The 18,006-nt window shown below is 38.2% G+C and overlaps 1 protein-coding gene across 1 annotated transcript in view; it reads left to right on the top strand.

Annotated features, from left to right (window-relative positions):
• The first annotated feature begins 1,886 nt into the window (after positions 1–1,886).
• LOC129717892 (TWiK family of potassium channels protein 7) overlaps positions 1,887–18,006 on the top strand; it is a 126,837-nt gene continuing 110,717 nt past the window's right edge. The window contains exon 1 of the mRNA XM_055668157.1: positions 1,887–2,452. Within this exon, the coding sequence (XP_055524132.1) occupies positions 2,255–2,452 (198 nt within the window). The 5' untranslated portion in view covers positions 1,887–2,254. The remainder of the gene's footprint in view (positions 2,453–18,006) is intronic.

Genomic DNA, 18,006 nt, shown 5'->3' with positions numbered 1-18,006 from the left:
TATAGTATAGTACCTTAGTATAGTCCCACGTCAAAAAATAACGTTCTTATTTGCAAAGGTAAAGAGGGTTCTACAAACTTGTAGTTCTACTAATCCAAAAAACAATTTTAAAAAAAAATCCTTGTACCTTAAAAATGAACGATTTAGAGCAATTTTTCCAAACTTATTAGGGTGACCAAAATGAAAACGTTTATCATCAATAACTTTTTACCATCAATTTTTTCATCAAAACTGCCTACAGACAACTTTTAAACTTGGTAAAAAGGAACATTTTGCAATTCCGAACACAACATACATTCTTTTTTATATATTTCTTGCCTTTTTCTAGGGGGCAGCTTATACATTTTCTGTCAATAGCATTTTGAAGAGCATTTTATTTTTGATTTCCGATAATTTCTTTCGTTTTCGGAAGTCAAATTCATGGCTCTACGAATATTATGTTTAAATAAAATGAAGTATATGGAATCGCTTTGAATTTAGTCTTGGAGTAAAATCAAACACGAAAAAAAAGGAAAACTAACAGTGTCATGAGAAAAAGTGACGTAAGGTTAGGTATCAGTGTAACACTGTAGACAACATGATTGGGTTTCGTTCGTTCAAAGTTTATGAAGGATTTGACGTTGACTTGATATCAACTGGTGACATAAAATCAAACTGTATTGGAAAAGTTATGTGAGTTCTCGTGTATCACAAGTTGGCGCGAGTAACGAACTGCTAGATAAGAATTTTGCAAAAACTGCACATGTTACAAACATTCTGAGCTCATATCCGCAATCAGCGACCCCAAATTCACTTGATTCACTTGGCAGGTTTGAAACGTGTTTAAAATAACTTTCGAGTTTTTTCCAACTTTTGTATGGAGTGGCATCATTCTGAGCCGGTGCAGTATCATATTGAAACCATTTGCTAACATTTATCACCTTATTCTGATGATCTTGAATTTAATTCGAGTAACCTATACGATGCGAGGTGAAATCATTGTAAAACACGATAGTTGCCTTGCGCAATCGAGGAAGAAGCAGAAAAGGATTTCAAAATTTGTTCGACGATGTTCACTTTGCATTTCTCAACTTTAAGTTAGAAAAATATTCAAAAATATCGCTTAAAGCGAAATTTGATCTACCCAGAGGATGCAATCAATTATGTAAACCATTCGCCATCTCTGATGCTGATGTTTAGTAAGTAGTGCAGAAACATTTTTTAGCGGTTTGGAATTGCTAAAAGGATTTTTTTCAAATTTTATTAAAAGGTCAAATTACATTAATGTTTGATGATAAAATAAATATTCAACATATTCCTTCACAAAGTCCATATTCCGTTTTTATAGCATGTAAGTTACACAGAAATTTCAATTAATTAAAACTACAAGTAACAAGTTTTAATGTTACTTAAAAAACTCGCAACTTTTTACTAAGCCTCTAGAATCCGTTAACCCTTTTTGGGGGGTACCGTGCCGAAGACAATAATTGGCAGACTATTTGCATAATGAGCTAATTTGATTTCTGGCCAATTACAACAAACAAAAAAATTATGCATCATTGCTCTACAGAAATATTATGTCTCCTCTATCTCGAAAAGAATGCATTTTGCACTATCAAGGCTCAAACCATGTGCTCTTTCTTATTATATACTGTTTTCGTAGTGTTTTTCATCAGAGCGCTCTATACTACAGAAGAGAAAGGACGTACGATGCGTGTATATTTTTATACAATGAAAGCAAACATATCTCCCCGTCGCCACCTATGACAGTGAGTTTTCCTCATTACGCGCACTGCAAAAAATTTCACCGCAAACGGAACGGTAAAGATTCAATATTTCTGAGGGCGAAGATTTTGACTAAACGAGGGCTGTCTTTCTCACTCATGTTAGTTTCATCTGGATATTCGTCGAGTCCGGTCGCTCGTCTCGTTAGCCCTAACGGTACGGAAAATCCATTAAATCGCGCGTAAAAATAGTATTGTGGCAGCCAGAGAGCGTGCGTGAAAATTTACGCTGCAATTCACTTTTCCGCTTATTGCTTTGTCGTGAAATAGATGAGATGGTACTGGTTAAATTGGACAAAATTGAACCATCTGTTGAGCTGTTTATAGGGATAATTTAGAATTATAATATATGAACGAAGGATTTGTGATAAATAATAAATGTGGCGATTAATCGTTACTAGTGAGTCCAGGATAATTTATTCGCTTAAGACGTGATTTGAAATTACAGATTTAAATCAGATACAAATTAAACGCAGTGGAAAAACGTAACAATGGCTATTGAGAATGGCTTAACAAATAATGATTTACTGGAGCATTTCAAAAAGATCGACGTCAAAGCTGCCGATACGGAAAAGGAAGCATTCATCGTTCGAGTTACAAATTTTTGGAAGAAACTGAGGTTGAAAAGTGCACTTTCGCACGTAGGACTACTATTATCGTTGGCGTTTTACTGCGGTGTAGGAGGAGTTGTAAGTTAAATTGACAAACCCACACTGAACCTTAGCTTTTACACCTGAGTAATAAAAAATCAAGTGAGCCTAACACTGAAATTCAGGCAGCAAAATATAAAAAATATGCAACAAACATTCTCAAGTTTTCAACGAAAAGTTTTTTTTTCACAACATTTATTTGACACGGCACAATACAAATTAATGTTTTACGGAGCCAATTAAATCTAATGCCTTATGGTCTAAAATATCATATAAGCTAAAGGCCTCGCTGCCGACTACGAGCTGAAACTAACATGGTTTTTTTTTTTATCCGAGACTCGTATCGCTGTTAAATTGGCACCTTGATGCTCTTCAAGTAGCTATAAACATGTAGCATGTATGGCAAGTTTCGCTGAGCGAGGATATCACGAACTGGCACATAGGGCTGTATTCCTCGGGCCCTAAAGGTATCCAAAAGTAGAGATCTGGCGCCGCGGAATTCAGCACACACCCAAACCACGTGTTCAATGTCTTGGTACCCCAATCCACAAATGCAATGATTACTGCGCGCCTTCCCAATACGCAGGAGATGTGCGTCTAACCCGTAGTGGTTGGACATAATCCGAGACATCATGCGTATGAAATCTCGTCCTACATCCAACCCCCGAAACCAAGGTTTGGTGGAAACCTTGGGAAGATGCTGTGTAGCCACCTTCCCAGTTCTCCCTTATCCCACGAGGCCTGCCAGTTGATAAGTGTACTCTGACGTGAAAATTAAAAAAAAATTATTGTAGGCAATAGGTCTGTTGTAAATATCACCGTTTGTTGCGCCCACCTCAGCCAAAGTGTCCGCTTTCTCATTGCCCGGAATGGAACAAAGAGAAGGGACCCACACTAAGGTAATCTGAGAAGATTTTTCGGATAAAGCACTCAGATGTTTCCGTATTTTCCCCAGGAAATACGGAGAGCGCCTTAAATCCTTCATCGATCGGAGAGCCTCAATAGAACTGAGACTGTCCGTAAAGATGAAGTAATGGTCCGTGGGCATTGTTTCAATAATCCCTAAGGTATACTGAATTGCAGCCAATTCTGCGACGTAAACAGAAGCAGGATTATCGAGCTTGTAGGAGGCGGTAAAATTATTGTTGAAGATACCGAAGCCAGTGGACCCGTTGAGAAGTGATCCATCAGTAATTGTCGCAGTTGATGTTTTTAAATTTGTTACAAAATATTTTAGGGATCTGCTGCACGCGTAAATGATCCGGGACTCCACGAGTTTCTTCCATCATGGATGTATCGAAAAACACAGTAGAAACAGAAGTATCTAACAAGTTGACACGATTGGAGGTGTATGAGGAGGGATTTATACTTTGAGACATGTGATTGAAATACACAGTCATGAAACGGGTTTGAGAATTAGGTTCAACTAGCCTATCGAAATTTTCAATTACCAAGGGGTTCAAAACCTCACATTTGATGAGAATACGAGTAGTCAGATCCCAAAAGCGGTCTTTTAATGGGAGAACGCACGCCAAAACTTCCAAACTCATCGTATGGGTCGAATGCATGCAACCTAAAGCAACACGCAAACAACGATACTGCAATCGTTCCAGCTTGATTAAATGGTTGTTTGCAGCGGAGCGTAAGCTGAAACACCCGTACTCAAGCACCGACAATATCGTTGTTTGGTAAAGCCTTATGAGGTCTCCTGGGTGGGCGCTCCACCATGAATCAGTAATTGTCCGGAGAAAATTTACTCGCTGTTGACATTTTTTCATCAAATACCGAACGTGACATCCCCAGGTGCCTTTCGAATCGACCAGACACCAAAATATTTAGATACCAAAACCTGAGAAATCGTTTCACCCATTAACTGTAAGTGGAGCTGAGCAGGCTCGCGCTTCCTAGAAAAAAACTACTGTCTCAGTCTTCTCCGGAGAGAATTCGATACCTAGCTGTAAAACCCAAGCAGACAAATTGTCCAAGGTATCTTGCAATGGTCCTTGCAAATCGGCAGCTTTGGCTCATGTAACAGAAACCACGCTGTCGTCTGCAAGTTGTCTTATCGTGCATAAATGTGCCAGACATGCGTCAATGTCATTCACATAAAAATTGTAAAGAAGGGGGCTTAAGCATGAGCCCTGGGGAAGACCCATGTAGCTAACACGAAAAGTTGCCAAATCGCCATGCGCAAAATGCATATGCTTTTCGGACAATAAATTATGCAAAAAAAATTTAAAATTGGTGAAAATCCTTGTCGGTGAAGTTTGCCCGAAAGAATGTCAATAGAAACGGAATCAAAAGCCCCCTTAACCCTCTAGTGCCCAAGTTCATTTTCAGACGGACTTCGAAAAAATCACTATGAATCTTCATAAACATTTTTTAAGTATTGATTGAAGCTTTTTAGAGCTTCAACTGAAGATCGTCTAGAGGCGGCACTGGGCACTAGAGGGTTAAAGTCCAAGAACACAGATGCCATTTGTTCTTTGCGAGCATAGGCTTTTTTCCTGTAGGAGCATAGGCTAGTTGAATATCTGCGAGCATAGGCTAGTTGGATATCTGTAGAAAGCAACGCAAGACAATCATTCGTTCCTTTGGCACGGCGGAAGCCAAATTGAGTATCTGATAGTAGACCACTTGATTCGACCCAATGGTCTAAACCAGCGGTTCTCAATCTTTTTCTGTCCACGTACCCCTTGGCGATATTTTTCGAATCAATTGTACCCCCTGGCTCGGTTTATTCACGCAGCGTGGAAGAGAGTAATGGTAGATCATGTAGTGGAGGTCTAGTTCAGGTTTCAAATTAAACTATGGTTTGTTCAATTGCTACAGTCATGTTTGAAGAGCTATATTGTAAAATAACTTAAGTGTAATAAAGAATTGCTTTGTCCGCCATTACTGATTTTATTTTCGCGTACCCCCTGGAGACTTTCGCGTACCCCTAGGGGTACGCGTACCCCAGGTTGAGAACCGCTGGTCTAAACGACGGAGTGTCATTTTCTTCATCAATTTCCGGATACAGGATAGCATTGCAATCGGCCTGTAAGAGTTGTGATCAGAAGCTGGTTTTCCCGGTTTTTGGATGGCGATCACCTTCACTTGCCTCCAATCCTGCGGTACAATATTTTGCTCCAGGAACTTGTTGAACAAGTTCAACAAGCGCCTCTTGGCAGTGCCGGGTAGATTCTTCAACAAGTTGAATTTGATTTTATCTAACCCAGGTGCGTTATTGTTACAGAACAGGAGGGCAACTGAAAATTCTGCCATCGTAAAAGGTGATTCTATCGCGTCGTGGGCCGGAGACGTATCGCGAACAAAGTTTTGCGCAGGAACAGAGTCCGGACATACTTTCCTGGCAAAATCAAATATCCACCGACTTGAAGACTCCTCACTTTCGTTGACCGTTATACGATTTCGCGTTCTTCGGGCTGTGTTCCAAAAAGTGCTCATTGATGTCTCCTTCGACGTTTCGTTTACGAACCGACGCCAATATCCGCGTTGCTTTGCTCGGACCAAGCTTTTAAACTTGGTCTCAAGCTCCAAATACCGCTTAAAGTCGTCGGGTTTACGTTTCACCCGAAAGAAGGCCTTAAACGCGTCGGATTTTTCCGTGTAGACATCGGAGCACTCTTTGTCCCATTACGGAGTGGGAGGCCGTTCTTTGATCGTCACGCCAGGATATTTCTTCGTTTGGGCTTGCAACGCGGCGTCGAGTATCAAGCCCGCGAGGAGGTTGTATTCTTCAAGTGGTGGGTGATGTTGAATCGACACGACAGCTTCTGAAATCATTTCCTCGTATAACTTCCAATCGATATTCAGTGTGAGGTCATACGGAACATCAACTGATCGCGTGCGAGTTGAGCCATTATCAATTGAAATTTGAATAGGCAGATGATCGCTACCGTGGGGATCAAGGACTACCTTCCATATGCGATCCAACCGTAGCGATGTTGAACATAAAGATAAATCTAAAGCACTGGGGCGCACTGGAGGTTTCGGAACGCGTGTCATTGCACCATTGTTCAAAATAGTCATGTCGAAGTCGTCGCAGAGGTTATAGATCAAAGAGGAACGGAATCATTAGAAGGGGAACCCCAAGCCACGCCGTGAGAGTTAAAATCTCCCAAAATCAAACGTGGGGAGGGAAGAAGTTCTATAAAATCAAAGAGCAGCCGTTGCCCAACCTGTGCTCTGGGAGGAATATATATTTAGGCAATACAAAGCTCTTTACCTTGTATTGTCATTTGACATGCGACAGCTTCGACGCCTGGGACCGAGGGGAGATTAATACGATAGAAAGAATAGCACTTCTTAATCCCTAGAAGTACTCCTCCGTAAGGGGTGTCCAACGAAAAGTTTTTAATGTTTATTCGAATCACTATTTTGAAGGATTTCTGAAACATATTTTCCAGCCATACATCTTTCGAAAATATATCTTACAGATATTTTTTGGTCTTACATTTTAAAAGGGGGTTTGTTAGTTGCTTAAGTATATATAATAACTATTAGTAAATAATAATTTTGTGTGGCCAATCACAAATATAACTTGTCAACACTGTTAGAGTTTGTAATCTCGCTTATTCATAGGGAGCTCGTGTGGCTGTCAAACCTAATACATTTTTCATCTACCACTCATTGATTCTGATACCAGCATTTTTGGTACCCACTTTTTGGTTGGTTTACCTTAAAACAACTGAAATACAGTAAACGCCTCATAATTGTCAGTTGAATTATTCTCGAAAAAATATGCCTTTCTGCCGTTATCTCGCAGACTGACGTAAGCGCCATTTTTTCAAATATGGGGTTCTTATGCCAATTTGTTCGTTATTCGAAGACCCATCTTTTGGTATCTTTCTTTAAGTTGTTACTTATTCGTACGTTGCATAAAATCAAGAAAACAAAATGACGTAAGCACCATTTCAATACAAAAGTGACAAGTAGCCCGTTCGTTTTTGGACCGTATTGAAAAACTGATCAAATGGATGTACAGTAGGGTGGGGAATCGTTATATGAAAAAAACGAAACTTGATAGCAGAATACCAGAACCAAGTTTCTTTTGTTCTATTTGGGGCCCCAAACAATCCTAAATTTATCGGAAGTCGATTGGTTTTGTCTCCGCTTGGCGCATTGCATTTCAAATTCATATGGAGATTTGTATGGAAAAATCAACTTTTTTGCATTTTCCATTCTAAAGAGCTCAAAATGGCCCAAACCATAGATTTCATGACTTCAAATGGTAGGTTTTTTGATGCCCAACAACTTGGCCGAAGAAACTAAAGAGCTAGGGTGGCCCAAAAAAATACTACAGCTGTTCAAAGTTGATTATGTCGAAATATATGTTGCAAATCAATTTTTCTGCCAACACTGCCAGTGTACCGGCGTCAGTCAGATTTTCATCAGAAGTAACCTCTGAAACACGTTGTAGATTCTATTTACGCCTAAAATATTGACCTTAATTTGTTTGCTTGGTCCAGCTGAGTGTATAAACTCGTTACGACAGGTTACTTCTGATGGGAAACCTACTGACGCCGGTACATTGGTAATGTTGGCAGAAAACAAAATTTTCTGCATTTAAATCGACATATTCAACTTTGATCAGCTAAAGCTCTTCTTAGGATCATCCTAGGTCTTCAGTGTCTTTTGCAAAGTTGTTAGGCATCTGAAATACTATACTTTAACATATTGTAGTGCATTATTAGAGCCTTAATGAGCTCTCTAGAAAGGTAAATGCAAAAAAGTAGGTTTTCCCATATAAATTTTCATACAAATTTGAAATGCAATGCGCCAAGCGGAGACAAAACCAATCGACTTTCGGTAAGTTTAGGGTTGTTTGGGGCCCCTAGAGGAACCAAAAAAACTTGTTTCTGGAAAATCGATCACTTTGCCCCACCCTAATGTACAGTCCCTCCACAGTTATGGGTCAGCTACAATTATGAGTCATTTTCACGCAAATACGTCTATTCTCACGAAACAATTTTTATTAGCAGTGGTATTTTTTGTAACTCATTTGTAACCTCATTCATACGATTAAAATGATTTAAAGTTGAAAATGTCACTAAAAACTATAATTCTGCTTGATGCAATAAGTCAAGTGACCCATAATTGTAGTAATGTTACATCTTGCGGTACACAATTGTGGGTCAGTCCATATTTTGGCTGTTTTTATTACTTTTACATGATTATGCGACAAGACTGAATAAAATAACTTATTATCAAGCTTTTATAACAATAAAATAACTTGCATTATGTATTTTGATGATTTTATAGTCTAAATGATTTTTAATGCCGAAAGTGACCCATAATTGTGTCTTTGGCTATGTAAGTGATATTTCTCTTCCCAACCGATTTACACGCATCAACTGCAGTGAAACTGATTGTTAATCGAAAGTACATATCAGAGCACAGAGATAGATAGTAAAACATTCGTAGTTGATAATTTTTCCGATTTTATATCCATTTTTGAACATTCAGACAACACGTTGACTGACCCATAATTGTAGAGGGACTGTACGTCACAATGTTATATCACGGCAGCTTTGGTGTAGCTCGCGAAACACAGCATTTGCTGGTACGCTCTGCCCAGCCTTTACCAAAATGCAAAAACTGAAGAATTGAACATATACTGTCACAAACCCAAAACATTGAAAGTTAGATAGTTTTTTTTTTTTCAGGGTAACGTAACTGTTTGATATGATTGAGATATTACCTAAGCTTTGTCGATATGCAGAGCCGGATTTAAGGGGGGGCCCCCACAAAACGAGAAAAAGTTCTTTTGCGGTAGGTTTTTTCAGATATCAAGAAAAAATTTCCGGATTTCGACCAGTTGCAGACATCTTTCGAAAACATCTGACACCTCTGGTCCAAATCATTCGACAGTTAGATCTGGCTATAAACAGTGAGCAAGAACCGAATTTATTATTACATTTATTCAAAATGAGCTGTCACCACAAAACCCCGCGTATATCAAAGTGGAGCTCAAAAAAGTTGATTACATGAAGAAAAAAAATCAAAAACTCGTTAGTGCCTTGCAAAAATTATTTTATTTGAGGATTTATTTGAGCCTAATGATCTCGAACGCAACTGGAGAAAGGTCTTTTTCGAAGATGAAACTGATTGGAAATAGGTTACGTACGACTATGAAGAGTGAAAGGCTGTCAAACTTAGCATTGTTAAGTTGAGAGTACAATATTCTGAAGGAGCTGAATGTTGATTATTCAATCAATAAGTTCTCTGCAAAAAAAACTCGTTAAAAAAAATCTAGCAAATTTACGATACGATAAAAAAACGGGTTTGTTTTATTTTGGGGCCCCCACTGTAAACTGGGCCCCGGGCCCCCACAATCGTAAATCCGGCTCTGTCGATATGCTAACTTATGATATTTAACTAACCTTCCAATATTCTTAGAATTTAGTCAAACGGTTTGAAATAACTGCTAAAAAACGACAGGATTAGATTTAGCTTTTTTTCATTCACACAACATTTGTTTGACACGGCACAATAGCAGATTTTGCTTTAAATCTTACAATTTGCATTCACTCCAAGTTAAACGATTTATCGATAAATTGACGAAATAGAATCTAGTAGCTTTCATTTATTTATTTTTTATATGAGGTAACTTTCGTAAAAAATAAGTAACATTTGTTTTTTGTTAAAAATCTGCTATGGATACAAAACAAAGTGTAAAAAATACGGCTTCGAAATTTTTCACAGCGTGTGTAGACCCATGAAAATAAACATATGCAAGACGCTATAAATAATGTTTTTTTTTCTCAATTGGATTTATCCCTAGTCACAAAAGACGCCCCAAGTATAACATGTTGTGCAGTCTTTTTTCGTCAAAAGTGTGGTAGTATTATTCGTTTCTTTCGCCTACCGTCAAATAAACAAATAAATGTGTTCGTTTACATACCGGTCTGTGATGATCAACGAAATAATGCACAAAAATACGTTAGAAATATCGGTTAGAGGATGAAAAAATTTCTATAAAAGTACCTACGTTTACAGGCTTAGAACTCGTACTAAGTTCTTGATAAGAACTGAATACGATGTTTATTTATTGGTACTAAGATGAAACTCCCAACAACTGCTATAACTAGTTACTCCGGTAGCTATACATATATAAAGAGCATATATTACAAATTACCTCGCAACATTTTCATCTTAAAAAAACTCCATTCTGGCCAGTGATACCAATGACAACTTTTAGAATTTTGTTGTTAGAGGATTCATTCGTAACTGAAATATTTTATTATAAATTATCAGTCAATTATATTGTGCGGTCAACCACAAATGATGACTTCTCACCACTATTAGGAATGTAAATTAAAATCGTTCAGATTTGTTCGCTATCGCAATTAAGACTTATCATTTGTAGGGACATGAACCTACTTATCAAAAAAATGAACTAACTAGCTTGATTGCTAGATTTTTAACTTTAAGGAGAACTTGTCTCAGTTGGAAATTGTAACGATTTTCATCGAAAATTGGTGATAACTTTATTTGACATAGCTTCTAATGTTTCAAGACCGGTGTATGTAATATGTCACATATGTAATATGTGTGAGTGAAAGTTTTAACCAAAATTTGCATTGTGTTCCCAGGGATAGATTTAAATAAAATGTTACAAATCGCATCGTCACCAGGTGCTTTCATATTTTGGAATTTTCAATGAATTACCTAACCTCATTTAAGTTAGTTTCAAATGATTCTGTAGAGTAAAATTCCTTGGTAGAAATTCGATTACAATGACGAGAAACTTCGAAACATGAACACTCTTAAACTACTGGGTTAGTTTTTGAGCCCCTTTTAACTATTTATAAGAAAACGATTACCATTTTCAATTACTGGAATAGGCTTCAAAGGTTTCCTTAGAATCTTTACCAGTTTGCAAAAGGGTCTTGAATATGGGGTCCCTTTTTGCCTTTCTCTTAGAAAGGTATAGCAATCACTGAAAAAACTGAAAATATGAAAGTGCTCCAGAGGGCCGAATGTCGTATATAACTCGACTAAGTTCGACGGGCTGAGCATTTTCTGTATGTATGTATGTATGTGTGTGTGTGTGTGTACGTGTGTGTATGTGCAATTTTTTTTTCACTCACTTTTCTCAGAGATGGCTGGACCGATTTCCGTGAAATTAATTGCAAATGAAAGGTATAGTTACACCATAGGTAGCTATTGAATTTCATTGTAATCGGATTTTTGGTTCAGAGGTTATGTATCAAAATGTAAAAATCACGAAACATCAATATCTCAGAAACTATTCAACCGATTTTAACGAAACTGATGTCAAATGAACGGGCTATCTTCAGAACTCTTAACTTATAAATTTTATAAAGATTAAACATATGGTTCAAAAGTTATGTAAAGAAATGTTTTTCAGAGGCTGTTTAAACTCACTCACTTTTCTCAGAGATGGCTGGATCGATTTTCCCCAAATTAGTCTCGAATGAAAGGCCTAGTTGTCCAATAGGTTGCAATTTAATTTCATTGTAATCGGTTTGTAACTTTGTCCGTTATGTATAAAAATGTCAAATCACGCTATAAAAGCAAAGCATATACCAAAGGCTGCAATTCACTTACTTTTCTCAGAAATGGCTAGACCGGTTTTCACGAAATCAGTTGAAAATGAAACGTCTAGTGGCCTCATAACACCCTATTGAACTTCATTGTAATTGGAATTTTAGTTAAGGCACCGTGTATCAAAATGTGAAAATCGCGAAATTTCATTATCTCAGACACTAAACAACCAATTTAAACGAAACTGGTGCCAAATTAACGGCCTGTCTCGAAAATCCTCAACTAATGATTAAACATGTGGTTCAAAATTATGTATAAAAGATATGTATAAAAGATGGAAATCACGTTTTGAAAAGAAACATATGAGCCGTTGCGGAACAGAGTGGTCTAAAGACCATTTTTTTCGAAAATGAGTTTTTTGCATAAACAGCATCTACTCAAGAAGCTGAAGTTGGGAGATTAAGAAAATTTCGGGAAATCGAATTTTAAAGCTGATTTATTCCGTGTTGAAAATTCGTCCGAAACAGAATGGCCGGAATGGTTTCGGAACAGAGTGGTCTATGTACATAAATCGGTGTAATACTATCATGTAACACGTAACATGTAGCATATTACATGTGATAAGGAACATGCCACTTGTTTTGTACATGTCACACGTGATATGTAACATGTTACACGTAATGTAACACGAAAAATGTAACATGTAAAATATTATGTAATATGTAATATCTTGTGTTACATGTAATGTAACACGTGACATCTTACATGTGACATGCTATATGTATCATATCACATGTGACACTAGCCATTTTATACGATTTACCGTCATTTTCTCTGTCATTCACCGGGTTTGTGTGCATAGACCACTCTGTTCCGAAACGATTCGAGGATTCCAGTGAATATATATATGAAGTCAGAGTGGTCTATGTACATTGGTGAGATAAAATCACAGATTTCGCAAAGAAACTGTTAATTTTATGTATCCCAATGTTAAACCACTTCATAACCTTTATATTAGAACATTTTGTTTGAAAGAATCCGTTGAACAGAATTTTATTCAGAGATTTTTCGAAAATTGCTTCTCCTGAACAATTTGCTCGATGGCACATAGACCACTCTGGTTCGCAACGGCTCTTATTCTAAAGACTGCTTAAGCTCACTCAATTTTTTTAGAATGGTTGGACCGATTTTCACTAAATTAGTCTCAAATAAAAGATCTAGTTGCGCAATAAAATCCTATTTAATTACACTGTTATCGCACTTTAACTTTGCCCGTTATGTATCAAATTGTAAAACTCAAAACTTAATTAGGTACCACAGAAACTACACAACCCATCTGAACATAGTTGGATTCAATGGACCAAATAAACTTGTCTTTAAAACCATCACAACGTTTAAGCATGTGGTTTAAAAGTTATGGAAAGAAAAGTAGTTCGGAGACTGTTTAAAACTATAGCAACGATCAAAATATGTGGCCTCAACATTTTTCAAATTGGATGTTGTACTATAACCAGATTAGGCAGAATTTGGCCATTTTAGGAAGTATTCCGGCAGCCAGTGAAGTAGTCAGGGAGACTGCGGGTTCAAGTCCCGTCTGGATGTGGTATGTTTTTCAAAATCTGTATCATATTTTTAGTTCGCTCATTTTTCGCTTCCCCGGCTGAACACACTGTCTGCCTTTAATGAACTTGAATGTTAACGAGTAGATGCCGTTTTTAAAGATAGAAATTAATTCGAAAAAATTTAGCCCTACGGAGCACCTTCCGTTGTTGTGTTGCACTCGCAGGCATGACTCAGACTAGCCAGTTATCAGCGTCAGCTGACTCTCCTATAAGAGTTATCAGCGTCAGCTGACTCTCCTGTGTGTGATGAGACATTCCTTTCAGTCGCCTAAACAACGCCTGCACAGCAGTGTGTGTAGTTAGGAGTGTTGGCTACCAGAAATTCGTTATTTAGAGTGGAAAATAAATCCAGCAGAAATTTTCAAGGTGTATATTTTTAAATGAGAGTGTTGTGTAATTCTATTTGAACAACTAATAAGTTCGAATGAGAAAGGCTGGGTCTCACCACTAGGTGGATTAATTTGGGTTTTTAGTTTTGGTCTCAAAATTTTCATTTCTCAAAAGAGGGAGTTTATGTTTAATCTCTTTCTGTAAATCTTTATTATTTCAAAGAGCGTCGCCAAAATGTTGATATTGACGCCTGCCTACATTTTTCAAACAGCTGAAGATTTTCGTTATTGTGGGTAGTTGACCCGGCAATCTTTGTTACGCCCAATTTTCTTTATTTGAATAATTTTAAACATTTTCAATTGATTCCACATGAATCCAAAGATTGGCCTTGTGACTTGTTTATAGTTTGCAAATAAATGACGAACCGGATATTGGATACGTACTACTTCAAAAGAAGAATCGTTTGAAATGATTGGTGTTAGCGGAATGAGAACATTCTCGCCTCTTGGCTTCCGTAGATCACCTAGATCAGCGGTTCTCAACCTGGGGTACGCGTACCCCTGGGGGTAATCGAAAGCCTTCTGGGGGTACGCGAAAGGAAAATCAGTAATGGCGGACAAAGCAATTTTTCTCTAAAATACTTAATTTGTTTTTCAATCTTGCTCTTGAACATGACTGTAGCAATCAAACAAACCATAGTTCAATTTGAAACCTAAACAAGGCTACCACAACTTGATCTACCACTACTCTCTCCCACTCTGCGAAAACATTCCAAGCCAGGGGGTACAATCGATATGAAAAATATCGCCAAGGGGTACGCGAACAAAAAAAGGTTGAGAACCGCTGACCTAGATTCTGGAAATGCCCATATTAGGTGGAATTATTTCAGCTGTTTTCCAGAAGCACGAAGTCGTCATCTTGAATTTCAAAATGGCATGTGGAGTCCATTTCTGGTCTCTGAGCAGCAATTTCATTCTGGAAATACTCATATTGATAGTGTTAAGTCATTTTCGGCTGTTTTGCAGAAACCGGAGGTCGTCATCTTGGATTTCAAAATGGTATGTGGAGTCAATTTCTGGCCTCTGTGCATCATCCTTATTCAGGAAGCACCCATACTGGGTAATGTTCAGCCAATTTTGGCTATTTCCCAGAAGCCGAAAGTCACCATCTTAAAATTTAAAATGGTGTCTGAGATTGATTATTGGCTTCTGTGCACCATCCCTATTACGGAAATACCCTTATTGGGTTGTATTATGTCACTTTCGGCTGTTTTCTACAAACCGGGAGTCGTCATACTAGTTTTCAAAATGGCATGCTCTAGGTGGCATTCTGGTTGCGGAAATATTCATATCAGATGGTATTTGGTGATTTTCAACTGTTTTCCAGACACCGGAAGTCGCCATCTTAGAATTCAATATGGTGTCGCTATTCGATTTTTTACTTCTGTGTATCATTCTGATTACGAAAATACCCAAATGAGGTGGAACCCGGTTATTTTCGGACTGTTTTGTTTTTATGCCAGGCATCGCTATCTTAGGACTCACACTAATGTCTGAGGCCGGTTTCTGGCTCCTGTGCATTATTACGGTTTCGTAAATACCCATATTGGGTGGTATTTGGACATTTTTGGCTGTTATACAGAAATCGGAAATCGCCATCTTGGATTTCAAAATGGCATGTGGAATCCATTTCTTGCATCTGAACATTACTCTGGATCCGGAAATACTGATATATGATGATATTTAGCCTTTTTCGGCTGTTTTCAAAACACCAGAAGTTTCCATATTGGTGTCAAACTACCATAAAAATATAATTTTGCTCCAGATTAAGGTACATTAGATAATTTTAGGCATATAGGAGTATGTCATTCAATTAACTAAACTAATGTTGTTTTTCTGTAGAACAATCTACGTAGCCGGTGATACTACCAATTGCTGGTTGAATTTATATGTGATGGGACAACATATGCGAGTTCTTTTGTAATGTATCCGCATATTTTGTTCCATATTGTATTTTTTTTTCTAGTTATATAACGTAGAACTAATTCCACCCATGGTTTTTTGTTCTCAACGTTAAACTTGTGGTGCCACAAAACTATTCTGGTCGTTGGTTTTAGATGTAATTGCTTAAAATAGCTGGAAATCAGAAAATTTACGGATAATATTCAATCGCCGTTTTCTCAACATGCTGTTTTTCATTATGGGACAGTTATCCGGGTACCGGCGGTACGCTAAAGTCTTTTTCCATATTCTGCGATCTTTGCGAACAAAATATGCAATTTTCGAACCAAAATCGAAAAACCTTCTCGTAGAGTGTCTCTATATTACTAGATTGGCGACAGGTGTCAAAATTGGAATAAAATTATCTGTAATTGTCATTTCAAGTGAGAACACAACCTATTAAACTCGTGTGGAACAACACTGATTTCTTCTTATCGATAAGTTCTTTGACTAAAATCGTCGATGTGCTCGCTACCGGAAAGGCAGTTTCGCTAGATCTACAGATTTCTCCTGTATTAACAAACTTTATTTCAGTGGAAAGACAGATGAAGTAAAACTAAAAATTGGCTCGGGACAGGAAGATTTTTTTACCGACCAGCGTTTTGTTTAATTGCAACCAACAAAAAACAAGCATTAGTGAAATTGACCACTCATACTAGCGCAGATAGAAAGGTCTATTAGTGGGATCGCACTGTGGTTCCCCCATAGGTCATAAAGCCAAAAATCAAATTTCATTATTTTGCTATTTTTTCACCTCGCAGCATTTTTCGTAGCCTGAACCTAACAACAGGGTTGCCACATTTATTTCTGTATTTTTGCTCGAAAATATCTGTATATCTGTTTCACGGGCTAAAAAATCTGTATAAAAAATCTGTATCGAGCAAACTAAGAATGTTGGATGAAAAACTTCTTCCTTGAAAAATATATGGAAACAAATCATCATTTTTTGCTTGAGCTTAATTTTTTACTGGTTTCAAACTTACAATCAGGCGTTAATCAAATGTAGTAACTGAACACGATATTGCTTATTTTTCTTTACGTGATGTTCATGCATGTTTTTGTTAATTTAATTTCAGTAGCTCCTGCTTGGTTAGCAACGTAGCTTTTAGCTTTTAAAATTGAGCTCGTAAGCTTAGGGGCCTTGAGATTTCTGGCTTTAGACATGCTGTAATTATATATTGAAAATATGCGTTCTACACAAGCCGAAGAATGTGGAATAATTGAAAACATTTGCACAAATGTCTCAGTAACGGAAACATGAATTTACCATTCGGCGTTGTGGCGTCCAACTACTCAGACCAAGTTAAGTCATCTGTTTCAACGAATCTTCCGGTCAAACAGTTTGTTCTTAGCGAGCAAAATTCGTTATCCATGTCTTGTCGATCAGTTACTGTTAATCATTCCGCGTCGAACACTCGACAGAAACGGACGTGCAAAGTGGTCGTTCTATTACAATCCGGTCCGTGTGTACGAATAGCCAAACAAAAGAGTGTATTATTCAAGGCCATCAGTTGACAGTCGAGTCCGTGTCGCTGTGCTGAGTGATCTCACACCCGGCTCACTGCTGGTGGCTGTATTGGTGCTGCTGTACTGGTGCTGCTGGCTGCTTTGGGTGCAGCTTCGAACGATCGGACAACCACTGCTGGAAGGAAGAAGTAAAGAGGTACGTGTTCTTGTCGGCGCTAGTTCGCTAGTGCGCTACATTTAGCGCGATGGATATAGATCCCTCGCCTCCCGTGCCACCATCCCCGAACCCCCCTGACCCTGACCCTTCTGTTACCCCCTCCCCTGTTCATTCTCCAGTCCCCCCTCGCCCCAGGCTTTACCCGGACGGATCTCAACAGGGCAGCTATACTGTTTATTTTCGTCCAAAGGCAGGAGTGAATTCAAAGCGATTAAACATACTGCAAATTTCAAAAGACCTGACGAAGGGGTACAAGGCCGTGACCGAAATTTCCAAGGTCCGACCTAACAAGCTCCGTGTCGTGGTCAGTGATCTGGCACAGGCCAACGCTATCGCTTGCTCTGAGCTCTTCACACGCGAGTATCGCGTTTACATACCCGCACGAGACGTGGAGATCGACGGTGTCATAACCGATTCGAGTCTGTCTGTCGAGTGTATCCT

The sequence above is a fragment of the Wyeomyia smithii genome, chromosome 1 (genome assembly GCF_029784165.1).
Source record: "Wyeomyia smithii strain HCP4-BCI-WySm-NY-G18 chromosome 1, ASM2978416v1, whole genome shotgun sequence".
NCBI lineage: Eukaryota > Metazoa > Arthropoda > Insecta > Diptera > Culicidae > Wyeomyia > Wyeomyia smithii.
Note: the sequence above shows the minus strand (reverse complement) of the source record. Positions and strands in the feature narration are given on the sequence as shown.